The sequence below is a fragment of the Physeter macrocephalus genome, chromosome 19, assembly GCF_002837175.3.
Source record: "Physeter macrocephalus isolate SW-GA chromosome 19, ASM283717v5, whole genome shotgun sequence".
Classification (NCBI taxonomy): domain Eukaryota; kingdom Metazoa; phylum Chordata; class Mammalia; order Artiodactyla; family Physeteridae; genus Physeter; species Physeter macrocephalus.
In genome coordinates this window covers 74,696,564-74,708,571 of record NC_041232.1, presented here as the reverse complement: position 1 = coordinate 74,708,571, position 12,008 = coordinate 74,696,564, and the positions used below count along the sequence as shown (strand labels likewise).

The window sequence follows — 12,008 nt, the reverse complement described above, 5'->3', positions numbered from 1 at the left end:
CATATCTGAGGTGCAGGTTCCATGAATCAGTTTGAGGGTGTAGAATTACCTTTGAGGAGTGTCCCTAATTGTTAGAGTACCACATATGCTCATATAGACTACAGACCAAGTCCTTATCAATGGAATTTGCCATGTAGAAGTAGGATTAGAGATTGCAACATTTCTTGTCATTCCATGTATATTATTATATGCATTAAGAGCTTAAAGAAGTGACCATTTAACTGAAACTTTCTGTTATTCTTTTTTGTTTTTGGCTGCGTTGGGTCTCCATTGCTGTGCGCGGGCTTTCTCTAGTTGCGGCGAGCAGGGGCTACTCTTCATTGCAGTGCACGGGCTTCTCTGCTGTGGAGCATGGGCTCTAGGCTCATGGGCTTTAGTAGTTGCAGCACGTGGGCTCAGTAGTTGTGGCATGCCGGCCCTAGAACACGCGGGCTTCAGTAGTTATGGTGCGTGGGCTCAGCAGTTGCGGCGCGTGGGCTCTAGGGTACGTGGGCTTCAGTAGTTGTGGCTCGCGGGCTCCAGAGTGCAGGCTCAGTAGTTGTGGTGCACGAGCTTAGTTGCTCTGCAGCATGTGGGATCCTCCCGGACCAGGGATTAAACCCGCGTCCCCTGTACTGGAAGGTAGACTCGCAACTACTGCACCACCAGGGAAGTCCCTTTCTGTTATTCTTAATAACAGAATGTGTTAATGCAGCTTAGTTTATTTTGTTTCCTAAGAATTAAAGAAGTGTAGTTTAATTACATTACAATATGTTATTTTGCAGGCTTGATAATGCTTAATTCTCAGCTTATTGTAATGGTACAATAATATTAACATTTGCTTTAGATATTTATGAAATAATATAGTAACACAGAATTCCATTTATTTCTGTCCCTGAAGAACCATTTCAATGGATGTTTATATTTCAAAATGAAATTAATTTTTTTTCTCATTTATAATATAAAGTATTTTCATACTTGGTTCCCAGGTGAAAATGACTCAGAAAAAAGAAGCTACTTTACCATTTTTGTTCACACCATTTAAGTAAGTCTCTTATATTTTTTATTAACTTGTAGGAAATAATTTTTCACTGAGTTTGAAAGCTTGACAGGATAGATTAGGTACTTAGAAACATTGTCTTTTTGGGGTACGTTAGTGCAGTCTTCTAAATGAAAGCCTCTTCTATTGTTTTATAAATAATGGACCAGATGCTATATACCTTTGAATGGCTGGTAGAGGAGATATGGGTGCGCAGAGAGATATAGGAAACATTAAGGAGATAAATTCAACAGGGTTTGACTGGGAAGGTGTGGGGCTCTTGGTTTGGTTGATTGGGAAGATGCTTGTGACATTATGGCTTATAGAAAGAAAGAAGAGCTAGTATGAAAAGTAAGGATGAATTTACCGAGTTCAACTTACATTTGAAGATACCAGTTAATTAGTTAAAAATAAGGACTTGGATCTCAAGATAGAGATGAGAATTGGTTATTAAGATTTTGGAGCCAACAGCATAAAGGTGGTGGTGGAAACTGTTAAACATGTAGGAGGCTCTGGGGAGAATATAAAAAGTGACAAGAAAAGGCCAATGAGACAATTCTGGGAAACACTGACAATTACTTGGGAAAAGAGGAGAGTAGATTTTGGTGGGCAGCAGATTTTGTCTGACATCCAGAAAGATGTGCTTTCCTTGAATTGAGAATGGGGAGATTTGAGTCATAAATGTGACTGTACCACCGACTCGGGAAGGTTTACTCAGCCTCCTTGGACTTCGTTTGCAGTTAGTAGCGACTCACATTTAATTAGGAAGGATTTTGCTCTTGACCAAAATAAATAAAGACTGTTTGAAATATGGGTGGTAAGGATGTGATTGAATGACTTCATTGGAGTTATCTTTCATAACTTATATAGCACTAGTGTAGTATTCATAAACTAGAAACTATTGCCCTCTGAATCATGTAATCACATCATTCTCTATGGCAGCCTGCCTGTGTGTGTGTGTGTGTGTGTGTGTGTGTGTGTGTGTGTGAGTGTGTGTGTATAGGAGAGAAAAACAAAGCAAAATTAGGATTTTGCAAGTTATGACCATATGAAATTAATTATATTACATCTGTCAAAGGTAGAATTATTTTTGAGGAGTGTCCCTAATTGTAGGATTAGCACATATACTTATAAAGACTATAAGCCAAGTCTTTATCAATTAGAATTTGCCCTATATTATATCATTTAGATATCATATGCATGTTTATTTGTAATGTAGTGGTATAGTCAGACAGTAACAAAATAAATAAATGAACAAGAAATATATTATCAATTTTTGATATGAAGAAAATACACAGGACATTGAAAGTAACTAAGAGTTACTTTAGATCAGCTAATTGAGAAAGACTGATCGGGGAAATGCTCTGCTGGAAGGGGTTCAAGTGCACATTGCCCGCCTTCCTCCACTTGGCCCTGGAGCTGACCATGAACTTCCCCTGCTTTCATGCTCAACACCTGCCTGCAGAGCCACTGCTAGCTTTGTGTCACCAGGGGGCCCAACAGAATGGTTGATTCTCACCCACTGGCTCACCCACCCTGCCTGCAAACTTGTCTGGCTGAAAATCATCATTCGTTGAAAGCCTGCAGTATGACCAGAAAAGCCTTGCATAAAACAAAGAATTGACTTGTGAGGAAATAGATAACTGAAGGAATAGAAAAGAGCTTAAAAATATTAAAATCCTCAGAAATATCTGAGAAACTGTTGTATCCATAAATTAAAATGCAGCACAAACTTTACAAAATGAGAAAAAGTATAGGATGCATTTTTTTAATGCAAAATGCAACTAAAAACTTACGGAATGATAAATTGTATAAGAATGGTCCAAATGGGAGGCAAATCCTCCAAATTAGAACAGCAAGTAGACCTCAAATGAAGTGAAATGAATTTTAAGTAATATATGCACTGAATGAGAAGCTGGAGGAAACACTGGAAGGTGTCATTTCTTCACCCCCCCATACGCTGGAAACTTAAGGGGAAAGGAAACATTTTAAATTGTACAATAAAAGCAGGCTTCAAATCTGAAGCAACCTAGAGATGTGACATGATTTTGAACAATTGTTGCGACTGTAAGAAAGATTTGAATATTGGCATGTGGATCAAGGCTTCAAAGAAATAGATGAGAAAATTTAATTATAGTATAAAACTTTACTACTGAGTGAACAGCATTTAAGTAATCATAAATGTAAATATTGGTTTTCAGCTTTTAGAGTCAAACCTTAGACAAAGCAAGGAAGACTTAATAATGATTACAGAATAGAATGCAAATGTTACCAACTTCGGCAATGTACAAGGCTACAGGTTGGAAGGCAGAAATATAAATGGAATAATAGTGGTGCTATTGTCCTCATAAAATAGAATGTGGAGATGATTCCAGCTATAGTTGAGAGAATAAGATAGAGGTTTGGGTATTAGATTATTAAAGTGACCAACGTAGCCACCAGGAGGTAAAAATAGTAATATAACCATATTGAGGTGGGAGGAGACAGCAGGAACAGAGTCAGCAGGGAGTCAACAGCAAGGGTCTCAGGTTATCAAGTCAAGAAATAGTAATAAGGGCTTCCCTAGTGGTGCAGTGGTTAAGAATCCGCCCGCCAATGCAGGGGACACGGGTTCGAGCCCTGGCCCAGGAAGCCCACATGCTGCGGAGCAACTAAGCCCGTGTGCCACAACTACTGAGCCAGCACTCTAGAGCCCACGAGCCACAACTACTGAAGCCCTCGTGCCTAGAGCCCATGCTCTGCAACAAGAGAAGCCACCGCAATGAGAAGCCCGCGCACTACAACGAAGAGTAGCTCCCACGCACCACAACTAGAGAAAGCCCGTGTACAACAATGAAGACCCAATACAGCCAAAAGTAAAAACAAATAAATAAATAAATTTTGGAAAAAATAAATAGTAAAAAAGGCATATTATTAAGAAAAATGAGGGTTACTACCAGAATAACTAAAATCAGACACATGTAAAAGTTTTTATTTCTGGGTTGGGGAACTGAGAGCTGAGAAGGGTGGGTCAGGGACACATTGGTTGTCATTTTGCCCCTCTGTACTGTTTTTGATTTAAAAAAATTATATGTATATATTGCTTTGATAAAACATAATTTAAAAAGAAACAAAAAATAGGTAGTTCCCTGGTGGTCCAGTGGTTAGGACTTGGCACTTTCACTGACGTGGGCCTGGGCTGAATCCCTGGTTGGGGAACTAAGATCCTGTAAGCCACACAGTGCGGCAAAAAAAAACCAAAAAACAAAACAAATGGTATTCTAATCATTGGCATGAATCAAAATCATAAAAGTTATGGGCACAGATAAAAAAGAAATTTATTCTTCCATATAAATTTTAGAATCATCAACTTGAATTATATGAAAAATTCTTTGGTTATTACACTATATTTAGGAAGCAATTTGGAGAGAATTGACGTTTTTACACTATTGAACTTTATTTATTTATATCTTCTCTTATGTCCCTAAGTATAATTTTATCTTTTCCCATCCAATATATATTTCTCATTATTTTATTCCTGGATATTTTATTTCTATTATGAGGAGTATCCTGTTTTCCCTGTTACATATGTTCATTATACCAGGAAAAACAGTTATCATCATTTATCATCTGAGTACAATGGGCTCTTTATTTTTCTATAATCCAATGAGTTTTTTTCATTTCTACACCATCTCTTTCCTTCCAGTCACCTTTATATATACACCTAATGTTAGCATTGTCCACTTAGAAACTATATCAAGTAATTATTGGAACATAAACATCATAAAAGATGAAAGAATGCTGTGGTCACACATCCTTTTTGTAAAACAGCTCAGGTTCTTGTTACAAATAATTGTTCAATGAAGTCCTTCCTTCTGAATAAGTACCGTATTTCCTTTTTCTTGGTAGAAATATATTGTTCACTCATCAGTTCTTAAATGTAAGAAAACTTATCTAGGATATTGACAGCTGAAAATTCAGTCTTGAGATTTTACTTATGTGATTAATTTCACCAGCATCACTAGATTTAGGTTTAATAATATCTCTCTACCATTCTTCCATTGTCTTATTTAGTCTTTTCTAGCATGAATAATTGGTGAATAATGTAATAGTTCCTAGGGTGATGAAATAGCAAACGTGTCAAGATATAGGAAGAACAAGATTGCTAAGATCCTGTAACATATCTTAGACTTGTAAAAGGGTCCAGTGGATCCATATGGTAATTGCATATCCTATTTTATCCTATTATTTAAAAAATAAGTAAATTTTACCTTTCCTATTTTAAAGACCTTTAAGAAAGAATAAAAATCATGAAATATTCATTATGACAAATAGAACTGCGCAAAAAACCCTCAAAACTAAAATTGGGTCTAATGGACCCTGAGTCTATGCCAAGGAATGACCAGCAGGTGGAGCTGCATGACTAGAAAAAGTATAGTTTGGCTACATGTGAAAGTACCTTAAAAAGGAGGAAAAAACACTTTCTATTTGAAAAGTGTGTATAGAGGCTAAAGTAAGATAAGAAAAACATTAAAAGAAAAAAATTCCATGAAATGAGAAAAGAACAAGAAAAGACTCTTAAGAGATATTTTAGAAAAAAATGAAAATGGGAAGGAGATATTGTACCTTGCCAATAGAAGCCAAAACATCTGTTATATTTTATTTAAAAAACACTATTTAAATTCAGGGAACTGAAATAAATTTTAACAGAATATTTTAATATTAGTATTTTCTACTAAAATGACAAAAGTTACTTTGATTCTTTTTAATATATTTATTTCTTTTAGTCTGATATGGATTAAAATTCCTCCTTTGGACCAAATTTTAAATATTTGTTTTAATGTGACTCTTTCTACCACTTCATCCATCTGATTTACTAATTATTTACTAAAAGTGTAATTTTCTGCCTCAAACCCGAAATTCTTCTTTTAAAAAAGTAACTTTGGGGACTTCCCTGGTAGCACAGTAGTTAAGAATCCCTGGTAGCACAGTAGTTAAGAATCCTCCTGCCAATGCAGGGGACACAGGTTCGAGCCCTGGTTCTGGAAGATCCTACATGCCACGGAGCAACTAAGCCCAAGAGCCACAACTTCTGAGCCTGCACTCCAGAGCCCGCGAGCCACAACTATGGAAGCCGGCGCACCTAGAGCGCATGCTCTGCAGCAAGAGAAGCCACCACAATGAGAAGCCCGTGCACCGTAACGAAGAGTAGCCCCTGCTCGCCACAACTAGAGAAAGCCTGCGTGCGTCAACAAAGACCTGATGCAGCCAAAAATAAATAAATAAATATATATTTTTAAAGTAATTTTTATACATCACATACCTACGTTGGAAAATATTCATTTACTTTATTATGACATGAAAGATAAGATTCTTTGTCAGTGGTCAGTCTAAAGGAGTGCAAATTTTTCCATAAATACTTTTTCATTCTGCTTTTTCTGTCTTTGTCTTCTTGATATAGTTTTTCCTTTAAATAGATATTCTATAAAGGAATGGAGTAGATATCATTAGGTATCTCTAAAATATCATTTGTAAATGCAAATGAAATATCTTTGTAATAAAAATCTGAGTAAATGGGCTTCCCTGGTGGTGCAGTGGTTGAGAGTCTGCCTGCTGATGCAGGGGACACGGGTTCGTGCCCCGGTCCGGGAAGATCCCACATGCCGCGGAGCAGCTGGGCCGATGAGCCCTGACCGAAATGAAATATCTTTGTAATAAAAATCTGAGTAAATGGGCTTCCCTGGTGGTGCAGTGGTTGAGAGTCTGCCTGCTGATGCAGGGGACACGGGTTCGTGCCCCGGTCCGGGAAGATCCCACATGCCGCGGAGCAGCTGGGCCCATGAGCCATGACCGCTCAGCCTGCACGTCTGGAGCCTGTGCTCCGCAATGGGAGAGGCCACAACAGTGAGAGGCCCGCGTACCACCAAAAAAAAAAAAAAATCTGAGTAAAGAATATATAATACTTCTAAGGGTAGCATTTTAAGGCGATTTCACCCTCCAAACACTAGTTCACCCTGAAAAAATGCTGAAAGTCTTGATAATTCTAAAACATGGTTTAGTTTCCTCTACAGTGTTCAAATAACTATGGAAAAAAGATGAAACAATAGCAATCACAGCAAAGAAATGTGCACAATTAATATTTATTCCTCTTTCGCTTTTTAGTTAAGCTTAACATGTTGATAATAGATTCTTTTAAAACTTGATGTTTTCAATATAAAAGCTTTAGTCAATAGAGGAAAAATTTTCATGCAAATTACTATGTAGAAATGTTGTGTTGCTATTATCATAAATATTACTTCTGCCAAATTCTCTTCTCCCTCTCTGTGATTCCAATTGTGTGTGTATATATATATATGTGTGTGTGTGTATATATACAGGAGAAATATATATATATATGTTCTTGTTCACAGTGATGTGTATGGTTGATTTTTTAAATGGTCTTTTCTGTATTTTCTTTCTGCTCTTCAAGGTTGAGGCAAGATATTTTCTATTGACCTATCTTCTGATATAGCAAATCTCTCTTTTGCTTTGTCTAGTTTGTGGCTATCCGTTATCACTTGTTTTTCAATTCTAGGATTTTTATTTCAATTTATTTGAAAAGTAGATTCCAGTTATGTGGTGCAATTTTCTGTCTTATTCTCCATTATTGAATGTATTAACCACAATTATTTTAAAGTCTGTACTTGATAACACCAATAACCATATTCGTGAGTTTGTTACTGTTGTCCTTTGTCATTTGGTCCTGTTGTTGAGTCTGGTAGTTTTTAAATGAACCCTTATCATTGTACATGAAAAGTTTTAGAAGCTCTGGATTATCTCATTCTCTAGAGAGGTCTTACCTTAACCTCTGACAGGCACAGAGCAGTAGCTGACTCAAAGCTGTGTTGCAGTTTGTTTGTCTCTTCTTCCCACTGGTTTGCCTCTGCTCTTAGAGTGGAGCCACCCAGGGATCTCAGCTGAAGCTTGTTGTGTTAGCTAGCGCTCTTCCTCTCAGGTGGCTCCTGAACACCAGATTTTATCTCTCATATATCTTGAGATTACTGTCCTACTTTTCAGGTGCCTTCTCCCCAACTTCTTGTCCTCTTGTCCTACACAGCTGAAGAATTCAGCTGAGTGTAAAGTTCACCTTCCCTCTTACCAGCACTTGGCCTCTGTTTCTTTATCTGAGTTCTCCATATATAAATTCTTGCTTATAAAAATTCCTTCTCTCATTTTTCTTAAGACTTCACTTCAGAATCTGTATTAAATTAGTTTAAGTAATTCCAGATAACCTTCTTTTCATGTCTTTTTTTAAAAATCCAGAATGAAAATTGTATATTGTTCTCTTATTTTTATTCTCTTTTGGGTCCTCAAGTCCTGGCTTCACGGGATGCTGCAAACCTTAATTTTCATCTCTACAGTCTGATAAGATTGCCAAAGGCTTTGTTGGATTCTCTACATCCTGGCAGCAGCCATCTGCCCAAATTCTCAGCCTTTTTCCTTGTGTAGGGATGCCCTAAGGGTTACAATTTTCTGTGTGATTTATTTCTAGGGTCCAAACCCTTCAATTCTTAATGGTCTCAAGACTATCAAGGGTCTGCTAGCTCTCCAGTACCTTCAAATTTATTTTTAATTTTGTTTTATCAGGCTTTCTGGTTGTTCCTGGTGGGAGCATTGGTATGCCAAAGCTTCTCCATCATAGCCAGAAACTATGGTTAAATTTTAATGTTTTAATTATTTTAAAAATCTGGTTAGTAAAATGTGAATGAAAAAGTAATACATCTTGGGACTTCCCTGGTGGCGCAGTGGTTAAGAATCCGCCTGCCAATGCAGGGGACACAGGTTCAATCCCTGGTCCAGGAAGATCCTACATGCCACGGAGCACCTAAGCCTGTGTGCGACAACTACTGAGCCCAAGTGCTGCAACTACTGAAGCCTGCACACTGAGAGCCTGTGCTCCGCACCAAGAGAAGCCACTGCAGTGAGAAGCCTGCGCACCACAACGAAGAGTAGGCCCCGCTCGCCGCAACTAGAGAAAGACAGCGCGCAGCGACGAAGACCCAACACAGCCAAAAATAAATAAAACAAAATAAATAAATTTTAAAAATAATAATAATACATCTTCACAATAAAAATCACACAGATGATAATAAAAAGTTCCCGTGCCTGGTGTGTTCCAGTCTTTACAGTCTTTGTTCCTGGAGGCGTAGCTGCAGTTTCTTATGTATCTGTCTATACATATCATGTGTACCTATGTATGTGTATGTATATATCCCTTTGGCTAACATATTTTTGATTTTAATTATGAAATTATTCAAACACACTGAAAAGAATAAAGACTATAACAAAAATCCTTGTACTTACAATCCAGGTTTAAAAAATGTTAACATTTTACCATATTTCTTTAGATCCTCTTTTTTTCTTAAGAAATAAAGTGGTGTAATATAATTGAATCCCTATTTTTAAAATCTACCGATTTTTTTTTTTTTTTTACAATTCTTTTTTTCCCTTCAGTACGATTTTAAAGATTTACCAGCATTGGCACGTGCAGCTCCCCTTTATTCATTTTAATTTGTATACGATACTCCTTTGATTACTCCCTTGCCAACCTCCCTTATTTTGTTGTTGTTATTTGTTTTGTCTTTTTTACATGGATGTTAAAATATTGTACCTTATATTCTGGACTTTTAATTTCTCACAAAACTTCTTTATGTTTATAATATGTGATACTAAGACTTATTTTGCACTCGTTCTCAACTTATGGAAAACTAAAAAAATTACATGGGGAACACGTTTATAAGAGTCTTTTTTTTTTTTTTCCGCTGCAGAGCACAGGCTCCGGACGCGCAGGCCCAGCGGCCGTGGCTCACGGGCCGCGGCATGTGGGATCCTCCTGGACCGGGGCACGAGCCCGTATCCCCTACATCGGCAGGCGGTCTCCCAACCACTGCGCCACCAGGGAAGCCCCCTATAAGAGTCTTTAATGTCATAATGCAACAGTGAGGTTTGTATAGAACATTTTGATGAATTCCAGACACATTCTGAACCTTTGGTATGTCCCTAGATTTATAGAGTCCATTTAGAAAAATATAAATTAGACGGACCATGGTTTCCTACTCCATATATAATGTAATATTTCATATAAAATATGTATTTAATGTAATGTAACAAGTATTTCTCTTTAAAAATGTTTCTTCTCATTTTTTTTAAGACTTCACTTGAGAACATAAATTAGCTTAAGTAATTTATTTCTGGACAAGCTTTTTTTCCCTTTTTTAATTTAGTTTAGCAAATTGTTAGGTGCTTTAAGAATGGCAAGGTACATTCTTTTATTTTTTCTTCCTTTTTTAGGTCTGCAATATTTTGATAGCATTTTTTTAACATCTTTATTGGAGTATAATTGCTTTACAATGGTGTTTTAGTTTCTGCTTTATAACGAAGTGAATCAGTTATACATATACATATATCCCCATATCTCTTCCCTCTTCCATCTCCCTCTTTCCCACTCTCCCTATCCCACCCTCCTACCTGGTCACAAAGCAGCAAGCTGATCTCCCTGTGCTATGCAACTGCTTTCCACTAGGTATTTTACATTTGGTAGTGTATATATGTCCATATATACATTACTACTCTCTCACTTTGTCCCAGTTTACCCTTCCCCCTCCCCGTGTCCTCAAGTCCATTCTCTAGTAGGTCTGTGTCTTTATTCTTGTCTTGCCCCTAGGTCCTTCATGACCTTTTTTTTTTGTTTTGGATTCCATATATATGTGTTGGCATATGGTATTTGTTTTTCTCTTTCTGACTTCATTCTCTATGACAGCCTCTAGGTCCATCCACCTCACTACAAATAACTCAATTTCGTTTCCTTTTATGGCCGAGTAATATTCCACTGTATATATGTGCCACATCTTCTTTATCCATTCATCTGTCCATGGACACGTAGGTTGCTTCCATGTCCTGGCTATTGTAAATAGAGCTGCAATGAACATTGTGGTACATGACTCTTTTTGAATTATGGTTTTCTTAGGGTATATGCCCAGTAGTGGGATTGCTGGGTCGTATGTTAGTTCTATGTTTAGTTTTTTAAAGAACCGCCATACTGTTCTCCATAGTGGCTGTATCAATTTACATTCCCACCAACAGTGCAAGAGGGTGCCCTTTTCTCCACACTCTCTCCAGCATTTATTGTTTGTAGCTTTTTTTTAACATCTTCATTGGAGTATAACTGTTTTACAATAGTGTGTTAGTTTCTCCTTTACAACAAAGTGAATCAGTTATACATATACATATGTTCCCATATCTCTTCCCTCTTGCGTCTCCCTCCCTCCCTCCCTATCCCACCCCTCTCGTGGGTTTGTAGATTTTTAAATGATGGCCATTCTGACTGGTGTGAGATGATATTGTAGTTTTGATTTGCATTTCTCTAATGATTAATGATGTTGAGCATTCTTTCATGTGTTTGTTGGCAATCTGTATATCTTCTTTGGAGAAATGTCTACTTAGGTATTCTGCCCATATTTGATTGGGTTGTTTTTTTAATATTGAGCTGCATGAGCTGCTTGTAAATTTTTGAGATTAATCCTTTGTCAGTTGGCTTCATTTGCAACTATGTTCTCCCATTCTGAGGGTTGTCTTTTTATCTTGTTTATGGTTTCCTTTGCTGTGCAAAAGCGCTGAAGTTTCATTAGGTCCCATTTGTTTATTTTTGTTTTTATTTCCATTTCTCTAGGAGGTGGGTCAAAAAGGATCTTGCTGTGATTTATGTCATGGAGTGTTCTGCCTATGCTTTCCTCTAAGAGTTTAATAGTGTCTGGACTTACATTTAGGTCTTTAATCTATTTTGAGTTTATTATTGTGTATGGTATTAGGGAGTTTTCTAATTGCATTCTTTTACATGTAGCTGTCCTGTTTTCCCAGCACCACTTATTGAAGAGGCTGTCTTTTCTCTACTGTATATTCTTGCCTCCTTTATCAAAGATAAGGTGACCATATGTGCGTGGGTTTATCTCTGGGCTTTCTATCCTGTTCCATT

General features: G+C 37.3%; 1 protein-coding gene across 5 annotated transcripts in view; it reads left to right on the top strand.

Annotated features, from left to right (window-relative positions):
* PIGN (phosphatidylinositol glycan anchor biosynthesis class N) overlaps positions 1-12,008 on the top strand; it is a 113,608-nt gene that overhangs the window by 28,816 nt on the left and 72,784 nt on the right. For all 5 annotated transcript variants that reach the window (XM_024133951.3, XM_028480277.2, XM_028480276.2 and 2 more), the window contains one exon: positions 969-1,024. In XM_024133951.3, coding sequence (XP_023989719.1) covers positions 969-1,024 — 56 coding nt within the window. The remainder of the gene's footprint in view (positions 1-968; positions 1,025-12,008) is intronic.